The following is a 20,975-nucleotide window of genomic DNA, read 5'->3' as shown; positions in this document are numbered from 1 at the left end:
AAATCTGTCGCTAAATAGCGACAATTTTTTTTTTCCGTGGCTAAATCTAAATCCGCGGCTAATTTTCCGTGGCTAAATCCTTTTTTTGACTGTTTTTCGTAGCAAATTAGCGACGAAATTTTTTTCCGTCGCTAAATTCGTCGCAAATTAGCGACAAATTTTTTTTCCGTCGCTAATTTGCGACGAATTTTTTTCCGTCGCTAAATTCGTTGCAAATTAGCGACAAATTTTTTTTCCGTCGCTAATTTGCGATGAATTTTTTTCCGTCGCTAAATTCGTCGCAAATTAGCCACGAATTTTTTTCCGTCGCTAATTTGCGACGGATTTATTTTTCCGTCGCAAATTTGCGACGGATTTTTTTTTTCCGTAGCAAATTTGCGACGGATTTTGTTTTTCCGTTGCGACGGATTTTTTTTTTCCGTAGCAAATTTGCGACGAATTTTTTTTTCCGTAGCAAATTTGTGTCCGATTTTATTTCCGGCGCAAATTTGCGACGGATTTTTTTTTTTCGTCGCAAATTTGCGACGGATTTTTTTTTCCGTCGCAAATTTGCTACGGATTTTTTTTTCCGTCGCAAATTTATTTTGCGACGGAATTTGGGACGGATTTATTTTCCGTCTCAAATTAGCGTCCGATTTTATTTCCGACGCAAATTTGCGACGGATTTTTTTTTTCCGTAGCAAATTTGCGACGGATTTTTTTTTTCGTCGCAAATTTGCGACGGATTTTTTTTTTCCGTCACAAATTTGCGTCCGATTTTATTTTCGGCGCAAATTTGCGACGGATTTTTTTTTTCCGTCGCAAATTTTTCAACGGATTTTTTTTTCTGTCGCAAATTTATTTTGCGACGGATTTATTATTCCATCGCAAATTTGCGACGGATTTTGAGACGGATTTATTTTCCGTCTCAAATTTGCGTCCGATTTTATTTCCGGCGCAAATTTGCGACGGATTTTTTTTTTCCGTCGCAAATTTGCGACGGATTTTTTTTCCCGTCACAAATTTGTGACGTATTTATTTTCCGTCGCAAATTTGCCACGGATTTTTTTTTCCGTTGCAAATTTATTTTGCGACGGATTTATTCTCTTTCCGTCGCAAATTTGCGTCCGATTTTATTTCCTGCGCAAATTTGCGACCGATTTTTTTTTCCGTCCCAAATTTGCGACGGATTTTTTTTCCCGTCGCAAATTTGCGACGGATTTATTTTCCGTCACAAATTTGCATTGGATTTTTTTTCCGGCGCAAATTTGCCACGGATTTTTTTTCCCGTCACAAACTTGCGACGGATTTTTTTTTCCATCGCAAATTTGCGTCCGATTTTATTTTCAGGCGCAAATTTGCGACGGATTTTTTTTTCTGTCGCAAATTTGAGATGGATTTTATTTTTCCGTTGCAAATTTGCCCCGATTTTATTTCCGGCGCAAATTTGCGACGGATTTTTTTTTCCGTCGTAAATCTGCGACGGATTTTTTTTTTCCATCGCAAATTTCGGACGGATTTTTTTTTCCGTCGCAAATTTGCGACAGATTTTTTTTTTCCCGTCGCAAATCTGCGACGGATTTATTTTCCGTCGCAAATTTGCAACGGATTTTTTTTTCCGTCGCAAATTTATTTTTCGACGGATTTATTTTCCGTCGTAAATTTGCGACGAATTTTTATTTCGTGGCAAATTCCGTCGCAAATTAGCGACGGAAATTATTCGTCGCTAATTTGCGACGGTAAAAAAAATCCGTCGCAAATTTCGTCGCAAATTAGCGACGAAAAATTTCCATCGCAAATTTTCGTGGCAAAATCCTTGTTTTTTTGTAGTGATGGACGTGTTTGCAGATTCGCTAGAGATGGCGAGGTGAAGCAGTGACGCAGTGGAGCAGAGTGATTGGGTATAAAGTGAGAGTATATTTGGAATTTAGATAATTTAAAGAGGGCAAGATGGGAAAAAACAATCAATAAATCCTTGAAAATGGCATTTCGAAAATACTTGAAGCATTATCCGTCTTGAGCTTTCAGCTTTGCCAAGGTCAGTATTTTACTAAAAGGGTCCCAATAAAATTTGCCAAACACCCCGAGTTTTCCCCAAGAGACTTTGGAGGCCTAAATCTTTTTTGGAAAACTAAACCAAACGCACTTATGGTATTTTCATGCCATCAATAACACGAGAATTTTTATACCAGACTCACTCATCGATCAGGTTCAGTACTCGTGCATAATCGAAATATTCATCGTTCGATCGCATTTCTTTCATGTAAATTTGGGGCCCAACCGCACCGATAAGTGGATTCTACGCATAATCTATATATTGACTATTTCTTCCTAACAAACGGATTCAACACGATGAGCATCACAGCGCATTTTCAAACACTCGTGCTTTTTTCCGATGATGACCTGCACGGGGAAGCGCCTATCTCATCTAATCATGGGTAAAATAATTTCGCACCATTCTATATTAAAATAAAAAATATATATATTTTTGTGGAGCACCTTAACAACAAAGTCGTTGTAGTATAGTGGTGAGTATTCCCGCCTGTCACGCGGGTGACCCGGGTTCGATCCCCGGCAACGGCGAAACCCGATTTTTTTTTCTCACTTAATTTTGTTTTTTATTTTCTCTTCCCCGTCTTTTGTCCCTTTTACAAAAGAAAGTCCGAAAAATAAGCCCGAAATTCTCCGCTTATCAAGAACCCCGTTAAGCAACGCGTCCTCCCGGCCAAGACACGTTAACTTTGCCAGCTTCCATGCCCAGAAAAGCTCTCACTTCGACGCAACCCTTCTCGTGTTCTTCTGAACCCGCAACCTCGCAGACCTAATCCGTGCCGCATGTGTCATGGATTCTTCCTTCTTTGTCTTAATATACAATTGTTAGATGCAAGAAAATATGAGCGGGAGAACGAAGCCGAGGATGGCGGTCTTTCCGGGTCGATCTTCTGCGGTGGCTGCCGCGTCGTGCCTCGAGACCACGTCGAGGTTCGTCTCGCGCTGCTTGTCGTCGTCCACCAGGATCCACATCATGGCCCTGGACGGCATCGTCAACGTCAACTCCCTCTTCACCGTCGCCCTCTTCCTCGGCCTCACCACCTCACCTGCCGACTCGAGGGTCGCGGGCCTGATCTTCAGGGGCCGCGCTGCATCCTGCAGGCCGGGCGCCGCTGTGGCGGAGGACCTCGTCGCCTTCCACGTGTACTCCTTCAGCTCCTTCCTCTTCTCGAGCCTCGTCGCGCTGGCTCTCAAGCAGGCCATTAAGATCAGCAGCGCTGCTGAGGAACAGGAAGGCGGGGACGATTGTGGCGAATGCGACTGGGGGCATGGCGGGGCGACGACGGGGCACGTGAACACGGCGGCCTTTAGGGCGGGGATGGCGGCTTCGGCGCTGGGGTCGGTGGCCGGGACGGGGTTCTTGATGATGGCGCTGGTGAACCTGGTGCAGATGAAGCTGGGGACTTTGGGCTGCGGTGAGAGTGGGCATAGTGTGGCTGCAATCGTGCCATTGGTGGTCTTGGTCCCTCTGGGCCTGGTCGTTTACTTGTGTCTTGCGATCTATGCGTTTACACGGTAGAGATGGAAAACCAAAAAAGAAAAGAAACGAATTTTTTTTGGTCTTCGCTCCATTTTTTTTATGTACATACGTGTGCGGTGCTTATAGGGACTGAACCCCGGACCTAGTACTTTCCGACCGCACCCCCAACCCTTTACCAGTAAGACCGCATGTCTATTGGCAAACCGAGTTATTTTACCAACTTTGTTTGCAAATGATATTCTTTGAAAGATTATTATAAGGTCCATTGATTACATGTACGAATAGTTTATTCATTTACACTTGAATAGTTGATATATAGATTGTAGTTACAAAACTACAGCATATCACCCATGCAACATTGAATATTTAACAATGCTTCTAGAGTGGCGTTGAGCTTAGGATTAATCCAATCTGGAATGCAAAATTAGAACTTTGTTGAAAGCGAAAGCTCCAAACATTCTTTTTAGTAAAGATTAAGTTTACTGACATTAATTTGCGAAATGACCATGCATTGCATGGAGGGTGAATTTTTTTTCATTTGTATGAAATTGAAGTATGTATTCTTGAATAGATTATTCATTAACTTGTCTCACAATTCGTATGAATCTTTCTCGGACGAACAAAACAAAGTTGAAGTTCTTAGTTCAATATATTTTATATTAATATAGATAAAGGGATTCGAAAATAGTTAGAAAATATTATAACCATCATTGTTCCATGATATACAATCAACTGTATTGTTGTAATATTAACAGAAAATAATAAAAATCTTCCAAGGAAATACTCAATAGGAAGAGTTACAAAAAAAATATTTAAAATTTTCAATAATTGCTAATTTGCACCTTCAAAACTCATTAAAACTAACGTTTCTTTTTGTTGAACAAAACTCATGACGTTGAATGAGGTAGCACCCGTTGCAAGGAAAGCGGCCATTCCTTTTTAGTTTAAAATTATGTGTCATCGTTAGAGGCAATCTTAAAGAAAGAGTGTGTTATTAACATAGATATATTGAGTAAAATTGACATAAACAAAGTTCCTTTTTTAAAAGAGGAAAACATGGAGAAAAAAAACGTGAGCGGCAGGATTCGAACCTGCGCGGGCAGAGCCCACATGATTTCTAGTCATGCCCGATAACCACTCCGGCACGCCCACTTGATGTGACCAGTTTCGAAAATTTAATAATATTACTCCTATAAGGTCATCTGCTTTGTCTGTCCGACGCCCTCGAGCGAGTATAAAGCGAAGGAAACAACATCGGTCGTAGCACGATCTTGGAACTTGAATCAATATATCCCCATGTACGTATTCATCTAGTGACAATTATCAAGTTCCTTGTCATCGAGAATAGCCCCCGGCGATTAATTCTCAAACCGAAATACACAGCTAATAACTGACATGGCATTGAATTAGTAGCTAGGCATCGATAGAAACGGACATAAAAAAAAGTACCATTGATGATTAAAAGAGTTGCTTGGGGATATGATGGTTTCTGGTGATATGTTGGTGATTTCATTTAAGAATAGTCGATGAAGGACACCCTTGCTGGTCCACACTATAGGAGTCGGAGAATTTTCAGCTCAAAAACTAGATTTTCTAAATTAATTGGTTAATGCGACTTGTCGGGTCTTTCTTAGGTTAATACGTTGCCAGATCTTGGTGCCTGTACCCGTAGATTATTAAAATAATAATGATTCCTTTGTTTTTAAAAACTGCCATTGTTTACATTTTGCTTGAAGAAATTGGACGGAATCTTGGGCTCCTTTTGAAGGAAAAAGGTTGAGATTTAATGACTGAAAAGTGCCCAAACTTTAGTAGCTGACAAAGCTTGAACATCAACTTCTTTCCTCAATATAACCCTTTGGGCTGGAGACATTTTTCAGAAAAAACTGATCGAAGGCTACTATTGAGTTAAAAGATTAGGCTTTTAGAACTCGTTTATGAAAGTTTGGGGGTTTCCACAGCTTAAATTTGGACTTCGGTCAATAAATCCCAACACACTTTGGCCTTTTTTCTTAATAAGATAAGTAAAACTATACTATGATGCGAAATGGATGTTGTTTTATCACATTAATTATGAGTTATAACTATAAAAATTAATTGATTTACATTACGATGTGATAATTCTCATCGATTATTTGTATGCTCATTTAACTATTACGATAATTAACAAAATTCCATCGCATTATGTTATACATTGGTAGTAGATCACTTTGTGATTTCTGGCCTAGAAAAAGAAGCTATTAATTTTATTCGTTTGATATGGTTTCGAGATGGTTTCGACAACGTCGTTAGTGTGAAACATGGACAATGATATGGCATCCTCTACTACCATCGCCCTCTAGTGGACCAACTCCAATGGCCAGGCCACCTCTTTCAGGAGAAGGTTCTTTTATATGATGGATCCATCACGTGGCATTAATAAGTCCTGTTACCGATCAATAAAGAGCTAGATACATATACACATATTGTCAAGTATGATGAAATTTATGAAACACGAAAATTGACAATTGATTTGTTACATCATGGCATTATTGTCACGTGATGTATTTACCACATAAAATACTTCCTCCTCTTTCATTGGGACAACTATGCTCATTGATCCGTCCAAATGCTTAATAACAATGTCGTCTTTTGGATCTCCAGTAGGTTTTCTTTTTTATAAGGTCTGAGAATTAACATGTGATCATATACTCGTGTCATCTTTAATCAATAGTATATTTCAACCAAAGCGAAACTTTTTTGTTTGAAAATAAAAAGGAATCCATTCATGTCGATTTTGCATTAATCATATTCTATTTGTTTCTTTGTTAAAGAGTGTTAACTGACATTTGTTGATCGACATAATAAGAAGATGTTGCAATTTCAAATGCACTAATATTTATCGTGACATACACCGTCAACATCTTGAAAATCAAATTCATTAACAATATTCAAATTTAAATCGTGTTTTTTCATGCTAGGGATTGTCACCGACAATCGTGTTTTAATTTAAATTGTATCCATTCGCATTAATTTTGTGTTAATCATATTCTATCCGATCAAATTCTAATTTTGATTAAATTCAAAGGTTTTTGCCAAAAAGTGTTTCCCTACATTTGTTAAACAATCAAATTAAAAAAATATTGCAATTTTAACGAATTTCCAATGCACTGATTTTTCTCGTGATAAATATGTCTAATATCTCAAAAATGAAATATGAAGCATTTTTGATAGGATTATGGAACCCTCGTTAATAAAGTTCAAATTGAAATTGTACTTTTTTTCATGCAAGGGATTGCCGCTTGGCTATTGGCTATTTAAGCTTGGCCGTTTTGAAAAATCCCTTCTCATAGTTATCTTTCTCTCGTCTTCTTCAAGATTTCAAAAGAAAACCAGTTACCAACGTCCATCAGCAACAGTCGTTTCTGATCTTTTTCCTCCTCTTCCTGAGACGATAATCCTCTAAAGATCCTTAGATTCCTCACTGTTGACCCTCAGAATCATTTCCCGTTTTTGATTTCCTCACTCGAAGCATCCCCTCTTCTCGACCTATCCACCTTCAAGGTGCGTTCTTTTACTTCCTTGTCAGCGTCGTTCGTCGTTTATGCCTAAGGTTTCAAGATCAGCCATGTCTTCTTTTGCTTGCTTGCATGCGTGCGCATGAATGTGCGAATCTTGGAGGTCTTTGAAGTGCGCTTTTGATCGGAGTTCGTTATCGAATGGATATGATAGGTTTGAGAGAGATCGGAGAGGAGAGAAGGTTATGGCAAAAAAAGAGGATATCGAGTATGACGATGTGTCCAAGATCGTGTTGATTGGGGACGCCGGTGTTGGTAAATCCAACATTCTCTCGAGGTTCGTTAGAAAGGAGTTTTGCTTGGAGTTCAAGCCCAATATTGGTTTTGAGTTCGCGTCGAGGATTCTACAGGTGAGAGCTCAACCGGACTTCATTATCTGTTTCTTTGCATTGCTTCCTTTCGATTTAAACATGTTACTTTTTATCAGTCTTGGTTTGCCTGTGTTGTCCTGCTGGTTGCCGATTGTATGATCAAAACCTTTTCTTGTGTTTTCGGTTAGATGATAATCTGTCAGCACGTACTAGATATCTATCTTTCAGCCAAGGTTGAAACTTGCGGGTTGCCAGTGTCATTTCAAAGCCGTACTTGAATTGAGAGAGTGAAGTTGTTGAATTAATCTTTATATTAGCATTTGGTGTTTATCCGATCAGGATTGTGAAAGGTCTTGATGAGGCTGTAGCTATTATTCAATAGGATTCTTGTTTTACGGTGAAACAAGAAGATGGTGGAGTGTGGATTTTAGAGTAACTCTCATTTAACAGCTCTGCCTTTCTTTCAATCGGGTTAAGCGTGCTTTGGTTATTTCTTGATGAACTGTCAGCATGCACTCGTTGAAGTGAAAGCAGTTTCCTTTTTTCTTGTGAAGAAAGCCCAGAACTGATGACCTAGTCTCGCAGGGCGTCCCAACAGAGATTATCCTTTCTTTTGTATTATTGTGTGTTAACCATGTTCCCCTTCATTCTTGTGATCGCGCATCAAATCTTCTTGCGATCTATTTCACTTTCAATGATCAGGGTTGGAGACATTCGGTGAAGGTGGATAGTCTTGTGATTCTGAGATAGTCTATGTTCTTCGGTGCAGGTGGAAGGAAAGATGGTTAAGGCAAAGATATGGGATACAGCCGGTCAAGAACGGTCCCGGGCTGTGACTAGTCAATACTATAGAGGAGCTGTTGGTGCGCTCCTTGTCTATGATATAACCAAGAGGCAAACTTTTGACAATATCCAGAGATGGCTTCGTCAACTGAGGGACCATGTGGATTCTGACATTGTGATCATGCTGGCTGGTAATAAGTGTGACCTAAAGCACCTCAGAGCTGTGCAAGTAGAGGATGGTCAGGCTTTGGCAAACAAGGAGGGCCTTTTGTTTCTGGAGACTTCCGCATTGGACGCAACAAATATCGAGAGAGCGTTCCAGTCAATTTTGATCCAGATTAACCATATTAAGAGGCTAAGGGCATTAGCAGCTCGGGAAGCTGCTGCCGCTGCATCCCGTCGTGGTCAAGGAACTACAGTCGATGTTGCTGATGCATCAGGATCAGCAAAAAAGATAGGGTGTTGTTCCACTTGAAGGTGTCCGTCATCAAGATTAACGCGGAAGGACTTCTCTCAGCTAGTAGATTACAAGCAGGGTCTTTTCATTCTTCGGTTTTTCTTCCGGCAGCATTGGTTTATCGGCAGCTGATAGGGTTGTTCACAAGCCTTTGCGTTGCTCATGGAATTTCTCCTCCTTTCTGTTGGAGACCAATCACATTCTATGGTCTTTAGGTGCATTCAGCATCATCAATTTGTTTAGGCAAGAACGCTTGATTGAGCAGCAATACCACTCAACCACATCATATTAGTCGTAAATTTTCGGTGTCGAATCGGTGCAACACGTGTGTTCCATGCTTACCCATGATTCAAGGTTCAAGAAAACGCTGTCTTTTACCTGTTGGTGCCTGCAAGGGGTGCATTCATGTTCAAACATCAATTGATTTCGGCAGCCAAATTTCCTCCTTCTGTTTCTCTGTTGAAGTGTTGCCTTGGGTTTTCAGGCTTGCTTTCAACGGAGAAGATCCAATAGCTTGCTCTCATCAATTTCTATGCCCGCAGCTATTTATATTTCCTGATTTTTGCGCAATAGTGCCCTGTGGCATCCCATCGATCACCGACACATTTGAAATGATGAGAGGCTGAGGATAATAACCTTGAAACTCCAAGGAGAGTAGTCAATGTTTTCGGTATCTCCATGCCATACATTTACGGCCTTTTCAAAAAATAGAAGCCATCTTTTTCATCATTTATATCTCTGTCAAAAGGGACCAACTTAGGACTCTTTCAGCTTTGGATGAGTCGTTTGACGAGGCTGCAGAGGCCAAATTTCGTTTTATCTAATGTTTTGTCTTGTTTCCTCCACACTGCGCGCTTGTGTAAATGCATGTAATCGTTTCCTAATCAAACGCGAATTAGGGATCATTTGGTAGTTAGGGTTCTCGATTTTGTATTGCGGCTTATTTAAATTTGGGGTGAAAGAAAATGACGTCTTTAATTGAATCATTTGGTTTGGGGTTACATATTTCTATATAAGATAAAAGACTTAGATACACAGACTTGACAAGTTCTTAAACTTGAATACACAATTTAATAGTTATAAGATTTAGTTATACAGACCGGTCAAGTTTTTGGACTCGCGATGTAATTTTCTCTTCATAATGTGGTGGCGCGTTAGAGGTAGAATTTTTTTAATCGAGTAAAATCGGCAACATGATAAGATGGTGAAACTAAGGTCTGGAAGACTCTCGATATCTATGTCAAGGGCCGACCCTAAAAGAACGGGCAACACGCCATTCTCTGCTAGCCTAGGAGCGTACATCAGGTTTAATGCCATCGTGTGGAGTCGGTGTAGTGTGGGGAACGTGCGCATGACTTCACCACCTTCATTTGGGGAAGGCATGAGGTCACAGCACGAGACTCTCTCTCGGACACGGTTCTCTCTCTCGCGCACTATCTTCGCCTTTTTTCAAAGTTTTTCCTGACGTTTGCTGTTGCTGGGAGAGGGTTAAAAGTCAAATTTATCAGGCACTCCCACTGCAGAAGAAGACACCAAAAATAGGGACCTGCCTCGTCGGATGACGAGCAGCAGCTCACGTGGAGTCTCATCAAGCTTCCTCGTCATGCATGTAGCCATGTGCTCCACACAGTGGCTCGAATCCTTTTAGGGTGTGTTGCTGTGACGTTACGTGCTGTTGCATTGCGAAATGAGGACCCGAACCAGGGCTATTTAAACCCTTCAAAGGATTTGATCTCTTCCTCGCTCGCTCGCTCGCTCTCTCCGCTAAGTCCATGCTCAAGTGAGAGGCTTATTGCGTTGCGTTTGTATGGTCGGGTGAGAAATGAAGAGGCTCGCTCGGTGTCTTCGCAGTTTGGTGGTGGTGGTAGTGGTGCTCGTGATCGAGCGCACCGCTGCTCTTTCTTTTGGTGCGGTCGCCGCCGGAGATCCCGCCGGTGCGAATCCGGGAGGTGACCTCTTCAGCAGCAACAACAAAGCCGCTTATGAGAGTCCGCCTTATACTTACGGCTCTCCTCCCCCTCCTCCTCAGTATGGTTCTCCTCCGCCCTATGGACAGCAGCCTCCACCCTCGGGGAGGTATCCACCTCCTTCGTACCCTCCACCACCCCAAACTCCCCGACCAACACCACCTCCTCAGTATCCACCAGCCCCTCAGCCGAGTCCGCCACCGCCTTCCTATGGGACCCCTCCACCGCCATCTCAGAGACAGCCTCCGCCGCCCAAGCACGGATACCCTCCACCACCGTCTCGAGTGAAACCGCCCTCCCGAAGGCATCCTCCTCCTCCTCCCTCCCACGGACATGCTCCTCCACCCTCCTATGGACATCCTCCACCTCCCTACCGAGGGGGTCCACCTTCCGGAAGGCATCCTCCGCCACCCACCCGGAGACACCCTCCACCACCCTCCCGGAGGCATCCTCCACCACCCTCCCCAAGACACCGGCCTCCACCACCATCCTATGGGCAGCCTCCGCCACCCTTCCGAGGACAACCGCCCTACCGGAGGCACCCTCCGCCACCCCCGCCCTCCCCAAGACACAGGCCTCCGCCACCATCCTATGGGCAGCCTCCACCACCCTCCAGCAGGCACCCTCGGCCACCGCCACCCTCCCCAAGACACCAGCCTCCACCACCATCCTATGGGCAGCCTCCACCACCCTCCCGAGAACAACTGCCCTACCGGAGGCACCCTCCGACACCGCCACCCTCCCCAAGACACCGGCCTCCACCACCATCCTATGGGCAGCCTCCACCACCCTCCAGCAGGCACCCTACGCCGCCGCCACTCTCCCCAAGACACCAGCCTCCACCACCATCCTATGGGCAGCCTCCAACACCCTCCAGCAGGCACCCTCCGCCACCGCCACACTCCCCAAGACACCAGCCTCCACCACCCTCCTATGGGCAGCCTCCACCACCCTCTCGAGAACAACCGCCCTACCGGAGGCACCCTCCGCCACCGCCACCCTTCCCAAGATACCGGCCTCCACCACCATCGTATGGGCAGCCTCCACCACCTTCCCCAGAACAACCACCCTCCGGAAGGCACCCTCCACCACCCTCCCCTAGACACTGTCCACCATCTCACCCGCACCCGCCGCCCACTCATCGGCATCCACCACCACCTCCCGATTACCTTCCGCCTTCCCCAAGACATCCACCACCATACTCACCGCCGTACAGGCAGCCTCCACCGCAGCAACCTCCTCCATCCTATCAACCCGCACCTCCAACCTACCAATCACCGCCATCTCCTCCATCCTATCAACCGCCACCTCCATCCTATCAGCCCTCGCCTCCAACCTATCAACCACCACCATCTCCGCCATCCTATCACCCTCCGTCTCCGCCATCCTATCACCCTCCGCCTCCGCCATATCCTTCGTCGCCACCTTCATACTCCAGCCCGCCCCCGTCCTACTACACCCCACCACCCCCGTATGCAGAGACAGGCCTTCGCTCAGGTCGAGTGTTAGGTTAGCTTAAAGTTCGCTTAGAATTCCGCACACCTGCATGCATCCACAATGCCATGTGGAAACAATAATGTTAGTCTAGTCTGGTGTAGTCTAGTCATAACAGGTGTAATGATGAGTACTTCGTGTAATGTACGCCGTTCTCAGTTCATTATCTCCCTTTCCCACGCGTCGCTGCTGTTCAGAAATTTAACGATCTCGTTCGCAGCAGTGGATAGCAGTGAAGCGAGCGCTTGGCCCGGGTCTCTGTTTGCTCCTCTTGTTACTTCCATTTCATCGCACTTTCCCACCAAGTTTGTGCACTAAAACTGAAAGGAAACAAGATGGCTCGTTTCATCCGCGAACTTGGAATATTTATCTTGTATTGTCTTCCATTGAAAGTAATCAGTAGTATCTTGAATCAATAAAGCTATTGGACTCAATTACAATGGCCGAGAACTCCTCGACCAAGTGCAAGGTTTAGGTCCACCTTAGCTTGAAGCAGAGAACTTGAGCAGAAGGTCCCTACTATATGATGCCTAAGGTAGCCAGCGATAACCCTTAAAAGGTCCTGTCGATCTACGAGCAGAACGCGATACAGAAGTTTTGGAGGGATAAGAATTCAGAAACCAGATCGCAGTTCATTCGATCTTATAGCACCGGAAGGAATGAGGCCAACGCTTTTGGGATTGCTTCTAGCTGAATCTCCCCCCCGCGTAAACCAATTAGTGACCCACGCACGTCAATCCTAAGCAAAAAATTTGAAATTATAACAAAAATGGTCCATGTACTAATATTGTCCACGTTCGATTAAAATTTTTTTGACTCAGGAGTCTCTGGGCCGGTCAATCGTTTAGAGCACGACACTTGACACCCCACGATCTATTAACTTAAGCTTATACTGCTCATCTTATTCCCAGACCTGACCACATCTTCACCCACGCTCATTTAAAAAAGAAAAGCCCGGCTAGCCCACTATTTTATGGAGGAAATTGGAAGAATTTTTTACTTCCTATGGCTTCCTATTTTCTTTGCTATATTTTGAAAGGGAAACTCTCACATGTCCCAAGTAAGTGGAATTCTTTAATATACTAAAACGCAGATAAACGAAAGTAGAAAAATATTTTCACTAACTAAAAAGAAAATTTATTAGTAAACGAAAAAAATTACCCCGTTTATTCGAATCTCATAAATGAAGATATGCAAGTACCTAAAACAAAGCTCAACTTAACAAAAAAAAAAGATTTTCGATGGAATTCCATATTATGTATTTTTTTTTATAAGGGAACCATATTCTCAAAAAAAAAAAAATTTGCCCGTAGAATAATGCACTATTTTGAAAGTTGCAATTTAAAACTTTTTGATTCTAATTTCCCTTTTATAAATCAATCATAACAACGCGGCGATTTCCCCCTCATGGAAGTTGAGAGAGAGCAGTATAAACGAAGCACGGCCTTGCACCGCCGTCCATTGGTACACAGAGCCGAGCGAAGCTCCGCCGTCCCGCTCCGCCCTCGCCGTCGGCATCAAGGCCCGATCTCGACTTCGAATCTGCTTCTGCGCCGCGACCGCAGAATCTCTGTCGGAGGGAGAGGGAAGAGAGGTGGGGTCGAAAGATGTTCTTTCACATCGTTCTGGAGAGGAACATGCAGCTCCACCCTCGCTTCTTCGGTCGCAACCTCCGCGACAACCTCGTCGCCAAGCTCATGAAGGACGTCGAGGGCACTTGCAGGTTCTCTTCCTTCGATGGTTTCTGCCCCTCTTTTCTTCGCGCGTTGTTTCCGCGTCGGTCTCAAGATTCAATCGGTTCTTGCCACTGTGCGTTCCGCGAACCGTGTTCGATTCCCTGCGTAGGGGTTGTGGAATTTGATTTCGCGAGAGGGCTTAGATGTAGTTGCCCCTTGCACCCTCTGCTCTGTGCCCCCCCCCAAAAGAAACGATTGGCGCGTAATTTGGATTGGAGAGCAGGGTAGAGAATTAGGGCACTTGAAGGTATCTTGCCCCTTGTCAAGGATTAAGGGTTTTGTCAGTTTGAAAGTGCTCCTTGATTTCCGAGGGGGGGTGTTCTTCCAATTCCTCATCACAGGGAATGTTTCTTGTGATTGAATGCGTAATGGATAGTAAAAGTTCTTCCTTTTTCTTCCGCCCACTCAATCTTTTAGAGCAAGATTGTGTGTGATCATAATTCTTTTAGAATGCTTAATGTTGATGTAGTGGAGGCATGGCCATTGGAGAGAAAACTCGTTACTTCACCGCTCCTGGGCATGGCATCATGTGATCCTTTCTTTGGTGCAGTGGTAGGCACGGTTTCGTGGTGGCGATTACTGGTATAGAGAATATTGGGAAAGGATTGATTCGAGAGGGGACGGGGTTCGTGACGTTCCCTGTGAAGTACCAGTGCGTTGTGTTTAGGCCCTTCAAAGGAGAGATATTAGAGGCTGTTGTCACAATGGTGAACAAGGTGAGGCATTCTTTTCATATTCATGTTTAGTAATGATCCTGTAGTGTGAAGATACAGTTGTGAAGATTAATAACCATGACTTTTACACAGATGGGATTTTTTGCCGAAGCTGGTCCGGTTCAGATTTTTGTTTCAAACCACGTAAGTCTGTTACTTGCTTGAGCTGTTGCTTCTAAGAGTCTTTTTATGCATTCTAATCGTACTAAAATTTTCCCGTGAGTTTTTGTGGACCAATTTCTATGCTTTCTTACTTTCTCATGCATTTGAATTACTTGTCAAGTTAAGGGGGATAGAACTACTCGTCAAGTTATGTGTCTCTTGCTTTTATTTTTTCAATTACTCAGACTGTTAAATCATCATCTTTGAGTTTCAGTTGATACCAGATGACATGGAGTTCCAATCTGGAGACATGCCAAACTATACGACATCAGATGGATCGGTATGTTTTTCAAAGGGGGGCAAAATATGTCTTTAGGTTTATATCATTGTTCAAGTTTTCTATGATTTCTTTCAGGTAAAAATCCAGAAGGACAGCGAAGTAAGACTAAAGATAATTGGGACTCGCGTAGATGCGACCGAGATAGTATGGCTTTCTTTCTTTATACTATACTGCCTTACTTCTATCATGTACCTAACTGTGATCAATAGTTTGCTTTGAAGCATTAAGATAATTAGTGGCAACTACCTACTTTCATCCAAACAGGTTTCCAGAAGAGGACTGAGAAAGCTTTTGCTTTAGAATTGTAGATGGCTCATTTAGTATTTGGATCACTATAACTTCTTTTAAAGCCAAATTGCTTATATATCTATATTTTGATTACTAAATCAAGGAATGCCATCCTTTGATTTAGTTCTTAGTGGACACTGGATGCTGCAGCTAACATGCCAATTTCCTGATTGTGTGTATACTCTCGGAGATGGAAGCATGAACCACAAAAATTGTCACCAACTTATATATCTATATTTTGATTACTAAATCAAGGAATGCCATCCTTTGATTTAGTTCTTAGTGGACACTGGATGCTGCAGCTAACATGCCAATTTCCCGATTGTGTGTATTCTCTTGGAGATGGAAGCATGAACCACAAAAATTGTCACCAAGTGATTAGAGAATGCTTAGGATGGATGGATGGACCACAGGCATCTCCCGTTTTGCTTTTAAAGGCTTAGTTCTAATACCATCCGGACTGTGGAGAGTGAACTACGTATCTTCAGATTCCAGTTTTGTTCATCAGGATCCAAAATAGATAACATATCATCAAGCAATTCTGCAGATCTAGCAAGTGCCCCTTCCAAGTTTCATCTGCTGAAAGTTTTGCTTTAAGAAGCATGCTAGAGTCATAGTTAACTCTGCTACTAATGGAGGGCCAAATTAGTTACTTTCATTCTTCCAACTAGAGCGTTCTCTTCACTAGGAATACATTGTCTGATGAGTGGCCTCCTTTAGCTTTAGTATTTCAGAATAGTCAGAAGGCCTCTTGAGTGACTGAGAACTCCTCCCTCGAAGGATAATCCCTCCGACAAATAAGACAAGATAGGAAAATCTAGTTCCTTATTTATTCTCAAGTCTTAAAAATCTGGAATCATGCTTACCAAAGAAGTGGAATTTATTAGTAGGTTGATACTGCACGTACCATGCAACTTTAGTAGTGGCATATCAGCATGCATTTGATTATGTCTCGGTCAACTGATTTACGTGTAAATTCTAGCTAGCATAGCTGATAGTTTGTTCATTTGTTGTTTTCAGTTCTGCATTGGCACCATTAAGGATGATTTCTTGGGTGTGATAAATGATCCTGCTGCCGCCTAACAAAGATGACCTCCATTTTGTCTGCGAGGGAGCTGCATGCCTGCGATGTAGAATGTCTGAGCCTACTGGTTGTATTATATGTTTAGTGCTCTTGTAAAAACTTCCTAGAGGTTGGCATGCTTTAGTAAAAAAATTGTCGAGGTTGGCTGGCTTATTACTGGCATTTTATGGAGTGTCACACATTCTTTGGCAGGTTCTCAGTCTTGTTTACATTATGAAATTTCTATGAAGAATGTTGCTGATTGCCAATCGGTCCACCGAGGAACCTAAATTTACGGTTTGCTAGTTAGCCCAGTTTCTAGGCATATTATTTCTTTCTGGAGTGGCTGAATTATTCTGAGCTGGGAGACAATTGATCGTAAATGTTGTTCATCAAATTGCTAATAATTTGATTGAAAGTGTGACCACCGAGATGGCCATGTGGCTAATATCACTGCCTCAGTGTGCTGGCCAATTGTACCATGTCCTGTGCATGGTTCTTCCTGGTTCCTAATTGTCTCTTTGGGTTTCTCTTGTTAATTTAATATAAGATAATTTCAATTGCTCATCTGTTGCACATTAGAATGAGAATCTGCATTTCTTGCTTATAAAACGGAAGGAATGGAAGTCAGTCTTAATTTATTGGAAAGTGGGTTTGGTTTTCTGCTTTCTGGAAAAAAGAAGAAGCGCTGGTTTTATTTTCGTGCTACAATCCATTAGTATCTTGAGCTAGTGAAATGTCATGCATCTTATGCGCTTAGTCGAAATAAAGTTATGATTGCCTTGGGCTTTCTGGAAGGGGTCTTTGCCAAACAGGTCTTGTTCTCGTGAAACTGATAGGTGTCGACACATTTTGTACTGGCAGACTTAAGCACCACTTGGCAACAAAAAAGGAGCGATGCGACTAATTGAAACCACCGTATGGTGCATTGAGATGAGACGATGGAGATATTCTGTTCTGAATTGATCCTTTTATCCAGGGTCAATGAGTCGAGGAAACGATGAGGATTTGCACACGTTGTGACTCTATTTGCCTCTCATACTTGAGCTTGATATGAGGGCACAAGACGTTCTAAAAGATGTGATACTATTTGCTCGGTTACGGTTTATGGACGCACGTGTGTGGAATTGACTGGTGATTAACTCGTCGAACGGGTGGCTTCTTTGTTCAAGTTGGTTACCGTAAAGGGTAGTGCTTCTGATATAGCTTAAGGGGTTACGACGTATCCACGAGCCGACTATCTTACTATTTGAGGTTGGGTTGTGTTTTGAGCATTGTGGAGAGCTTGGTGTGCTTGTGTTTTGTCTTTGTTGGGTCAAGTGCTTGTGTTTTGTCTGAGCGGTTGAAAATGATCGCTTGAAGTCAGTAAGAATCGGTCGAATTGCTGAAGACTGAGGGAGTTGAAAAGTGGCCTTCGTCTGTCATGTCTTGGGTTAGTAATGGTGTTTGTGAATTTTATAAACCTCTTGCGACTCTATCTTCTTCTTTTTTTCAAATTCAGAAGGTGAAAGGTTCAAAGGATACTGAACAAACTATCTTGATTATTGGGGAAGACGAGTTTATCATTTGATCGGCGGTATTTTCCTTTGAGCGTACGGGAGGGATGGGCAGATGCCTGATATGATTGATCCCCTCAAGTTTAGTCTCGTTTTTCAACCTTCTTTAACTTGCCTGATTTCATGGGCTAAATTGAGAAAAAAAGATTTTTGTGATATAAAAAATTCCAAACTTATACCAATATGACATATTTACCACAACTTTTTAAGCCCTAAATGTGTTTCTATGCGACGCCTTTACCCTGTATCACAAATGTGGAGTAAATGTGTCACACGGGTATAAGTTTGGGATTTTTTATGTCACAAAAAAAATTAAGGTGAATATATCACACGAATACAAATTTGAGATTCTTTGTGTGTCATAGAGAAAAATTTGAAGTAAATATTTTGCATTGGACATAATTTATGATTTTTGCTGACTTTTTCCCTTGTAAAGACATTAGCTAAAACAAGCGACAAGGATTTCAAAAGAAAAATTAAAAATCACTGCAATCTCCCTTCGTCTCCCCTCCCTCGGTTCTGCACTCGCTGCCACCAACCATCACCTCGCCTTCCCGGTCGCTCCTGCTATCTCCCCGACCCCTCTCTCTCTCTCTCTCGTGTTCTCGTGTGATGTTCGCGTTTCGGTCTCCCCAAACCGTTCAACAACCCCCTCCTCCTCCTCCTCCTCCTCCGCCTTTCAGCAAACACCTCAAGTGCACGGCCGCTCGCGGCTCCTGCAGACCGACCCTCTGCTCTTCAGCATCGAACCCCACCATTTCCACCTCCACCTCCACGTCCACGTCCACCTCCACCGCCGACAAGAACCACGTCATCCAACGTCTGTGCAAGAGGGGCGAACTGAAGCGGGCGCTGCGCGTCCTATCTCAAGAACCCGACCCCACCCAGCGCACCTACGAGCTCTTGATCCTGTCTTGCGCCCGCCGGAACTCTCTCCCCGACGGCCTCAGCGTTCACCGCCATCTCTTGGAGAATGGGTTCGACCAGGACCCGTTCCTGGCGACCAAGCTTATCAACATGTACTCCGAGCTGGACGCCGTCGAGAATGCCCGGAAGGTGTTTGAGGAAACTCGCGTGAGAACTATCTATGTTTGGAACGCGCTGTTTAGGGCGCTCACCTTGGCGGGTCATGGACGCGAGGTCTTTGACTTGTATAGAAGGATGAACCGGGTCGGGATTCCTTCGGATAGGTTCACGTACACCTATGTGTTGAAAGCATGCGTGGCTTCGGAATGCGCCCTCTCGCTTTTGAATAAGGGAAGGGAGATTCATGCCCAAATTCTGCGGCATGGGTACGGGGGCCATGTTCATATCATGACTACTTTGGTGGACATGTATGCCAGGTTTGGGTGCGTGAAATGCGCCGGAATCGTGTTTGGCGAGATGCCGGAGAAAAATGTAGTTTCTTGGAGTGCAATGATAGCTTGTTATGCTAAAAATGGGATGCCTTTTGAGGCTTTGGAACTTTTCAGGGAGATGATGCTTATGACCCATGATTTGCTTCCAAATTCTGTGACCATGGTCAGCGTGCTGCAAGCCTGTGCTGCGCTTGCTGCATTGGAGCAGGGTAGGTTGATTCACGGATATCTTCTGCGAAGAGGTCTGGACTCGATCTTGCCGGTCATTAGTGCTCTGGTGACAATGTATGCAAGATGCGGTAAGCTTGACCGAGCTCAACAAGTTTTTGATAAGATGGATGAGAGGGATGTAGTTTCCTGGAATTCATTAATCTCGGGTTATGGGGTTCACGGGTTTGGAGAGAGGGCAATTCGGGTTTTCAACGAGATGATCATCAGTGGAATCTCGCCGAGTCCCATATCCTTCGTTAGTGTTTTAGGAGCCTGCAGCCATGCAGGGCTTGTCGAGGATGGGAAGATGTTGTTCGATTCGATGGTAAGGGAACATAGGATTTTCCCTAGTGTGGAGCATTATGCTTGCATGGTGGATCTTCTTGGCCGGGCAAATAGATTAGATGAAGCAGTCAAAGTCATAGAAGAGATGCGGATTGAACCAGGACCTAAAGTTTGGGGATCGCTCCTTGGATCGTGCAGGATTCATTGCAATGTCGAGCTTGCAGAAAGAGCGAGCGCAAGGCTTTTCGAGCTCGAACCCATGAATGCTGGAAATTATGTTCTCCTAGCCGATATCTACGCGGAGGCCAAGATGTGGGATGAGGTGAGAAGAGTGAAGAAACTTCTCGAAGCTCGGAGACTGCAAAAGGTCCCCGGTCGCAGTTGGACTGAAGTCAAAAGGAAGATATATTCCTTTGCTTCAGTCGATGAATTGAATCCACAGATTGAGCAGCTCCATGCCTTGTTGCTGAATTTGTCAATGGAGATGAAGGAAGACGGGTATGTGCCGCAAACCGAAATTGTGCATTACGATCTTGATTTGGAGGAGAAGGAACGCATTTTGTTGGGGCACAGTGAAAAACTAGCCGTGGCCTTTGGACTCATCAACAGCGCCAAGGGGGAGACGATACGGGTTACCAAGAACTTGAGGTTATGTGAAGACTGTCACTCTGTGACGAAATTCATTTCCAAGTATACAAAGAGAGAGATCCTCGTCCGGGACGTGAATCGTATTCACCGTTTCAAAGATGGGGCATGCTCCTGCGGGGATTATTGGTAGCTGCCGGCACGATTCATTCGATAAACCTCTCTTTAACACAAGGCAAAAAGTATAGTTCAGGATCCCAGAACGTCGCCGAAACTCAACCATGCTCGTGCTGTGAATGAAGGAATGAAGGCGTCCGGAACTTACATTCGACGACAAATTCAATCTGTCCCTCCAATCGTGATTTACATACAGAGGGTTGTCTGAGAACAAGGAGAGAGCGACCTGATGTACCGTCTGAAACAACACATTTTACTTGTATAGCTTTTCTGTACTCATAAGATCACAATGGCATTTGATGAATGAATGTCACAGTTAAATGAGCTTTCTCGGTTTTTCTCTCTAGTCTGTATTCATACTCAAATGTTCCCGGGATCCTAAATAAACTCTCTCGACCAGCGCCAATCTAGTCGGGGCGTCTTCGTTCCTTCCGGCTCGGCAGGGAGCTCATTTGACATAAGACGGGCACTGCATTCCCGTT

The 20,975-nt window shown here is 43.7% G+C and overlaps 4 protein-coding genes and 2 non-coding genes across 6 annotated transcripts; 5 read left to right on the top strand and 1 right to left on the bottom strand.

The window, feature by feature from the left end:
* Nucleotides 1-2,490: 2,490 nt before the first annotated feature.
* Nucleotides 2,491-2,562, top strand: TRNAD-GUC (transfer RNA aspartic acid (anticodon GUC)). Its single transcript has one exon. It is a non-coding gene; the product is annotated as a tRNA-Asp (tRNA).
* Nucleotides 2,563-2,846: 284 nt separating this feature from the next.
* On the top strand, nucleotides 2,847-3,589 carry LOC115664435 (uncharacterized). Its single transcript, XM_030586366.2, has one exon. It carries the CDS (start codon nucleotides 2,861-2,863, stop codon nucleotides 3,548-3,550), a length of 690 nt encoding a protein of 229 aa, XP_030442226.1. The 5' UTR covers nucleotides 2,847-2,860; the 3' UTR covers nucleotides 3,551-3,589.
* Nucleotides 3,590-4,581: 992 nt separating this feature from the next.
* On the bottom strand, nucleotides 4,582-4,663 carry TRNAS-AGA (transfer RNA serine (anticodon AGA)). The gene has a single exon. It is a non-coding gene; the product is annotated as a tRNA-Ser (tRNA).
* Nucleotides 4,664-6,822: 2,159 nt separating this feature from the next.
* LOC115664434 (ras-related protein Rab11C-like) lies at nucleotides 6,823-9,352 on the top strand. The gene is made up of 3 exons (XM_030586365.2): nucleotides 6,823-7,054; nucleotides 7,223-7,418; nucleotides 8,149-9,352. The coding sequence occupies exons 2-3, from the start codon at nucleotides 7,254-7,256 to the stop codon at nucleotides 8,635-8,637; spliced, it is 654 nt and encodes a 217-aa protein (XP_030442225.1). The 5' UTR covers nucleotides 6,823-7,054; nucleotides 7,223-7,253; the 3' UTR covers nucleotides 8,638-9,352.
* A 4,202-nt stretch (nucleotides 9,353-13,554) lies between these two features.
* LOC115666180 (DNA-directed RNA polymerase II subunit RPB7) lies at nucleotides 13,555-16,584 on the top strand. Its single transcript, XM_056320192.1, has 6 exons — nucleotides 13,555-13,803; nucleotides 14,367-14,532; nucleotides 14,623-14,673; nucleotides 14,906-14,971; nucleotides 15,047-15,115; nucleotides 16,280-16,584. The coding sequence occupies exons 1-6, from the start codon at nucleotides 13,688-13,690 to the stop codon at nucleotides 16,340-16,342; spliced, it is 531 nt and encodes a 176-aa protein (XP_056176167.1). The 5' UTR covers nucleotides 13,555-13,687; the 3' UTR covers nucleotides 16,343-16,584.
* Nucleotides 16,585-18,463: 1,879 nt separating this feature from the next.
* LOC115666181 (pentatricopeptide repeat-containing protein CRR2, chloroplastic) lies at nucleotides 18,464-20,839 on the top strand. Its single transcript, XM_056319841.1, has one exon. It carries the CDS (start codon nucleotides 18,491-18,493, stop codon nucleotides 20,507-20,509), a length of 2,019 nt encoding a protein of 672 aa, XP_056175816.1. The 5' UTR covers nucleotides 18,464-18,490; the 3' UTR covers nucleotides 20,510-20,839.
* Nucleotides 20,840-20,975: the final 136 nt, after the last annotated feature.

The sequence above is a fragment of the Syzygium oleosum genome, unplaced genomic scaffold (assembly GCF_021117445.2).
Source record: "Syzygium oleosum isolate NSW1041296 unplaced genomic scaffold, Sole_v2.1 Sole_v2.19, whole genome shotgun sequence".
Lineage (NCBI taxonomy): Eukaryota > Viridiplantae > Streptophyta > Magnoliopsida > Myrtales > Myrtaceae > Syzygium > Syzygium oleosum.
The sequence above is the reverse complement of the archived record's forward strand: the minus strand, read 5'-3'. Positions and strand labels throughout refer to the sequence as shown.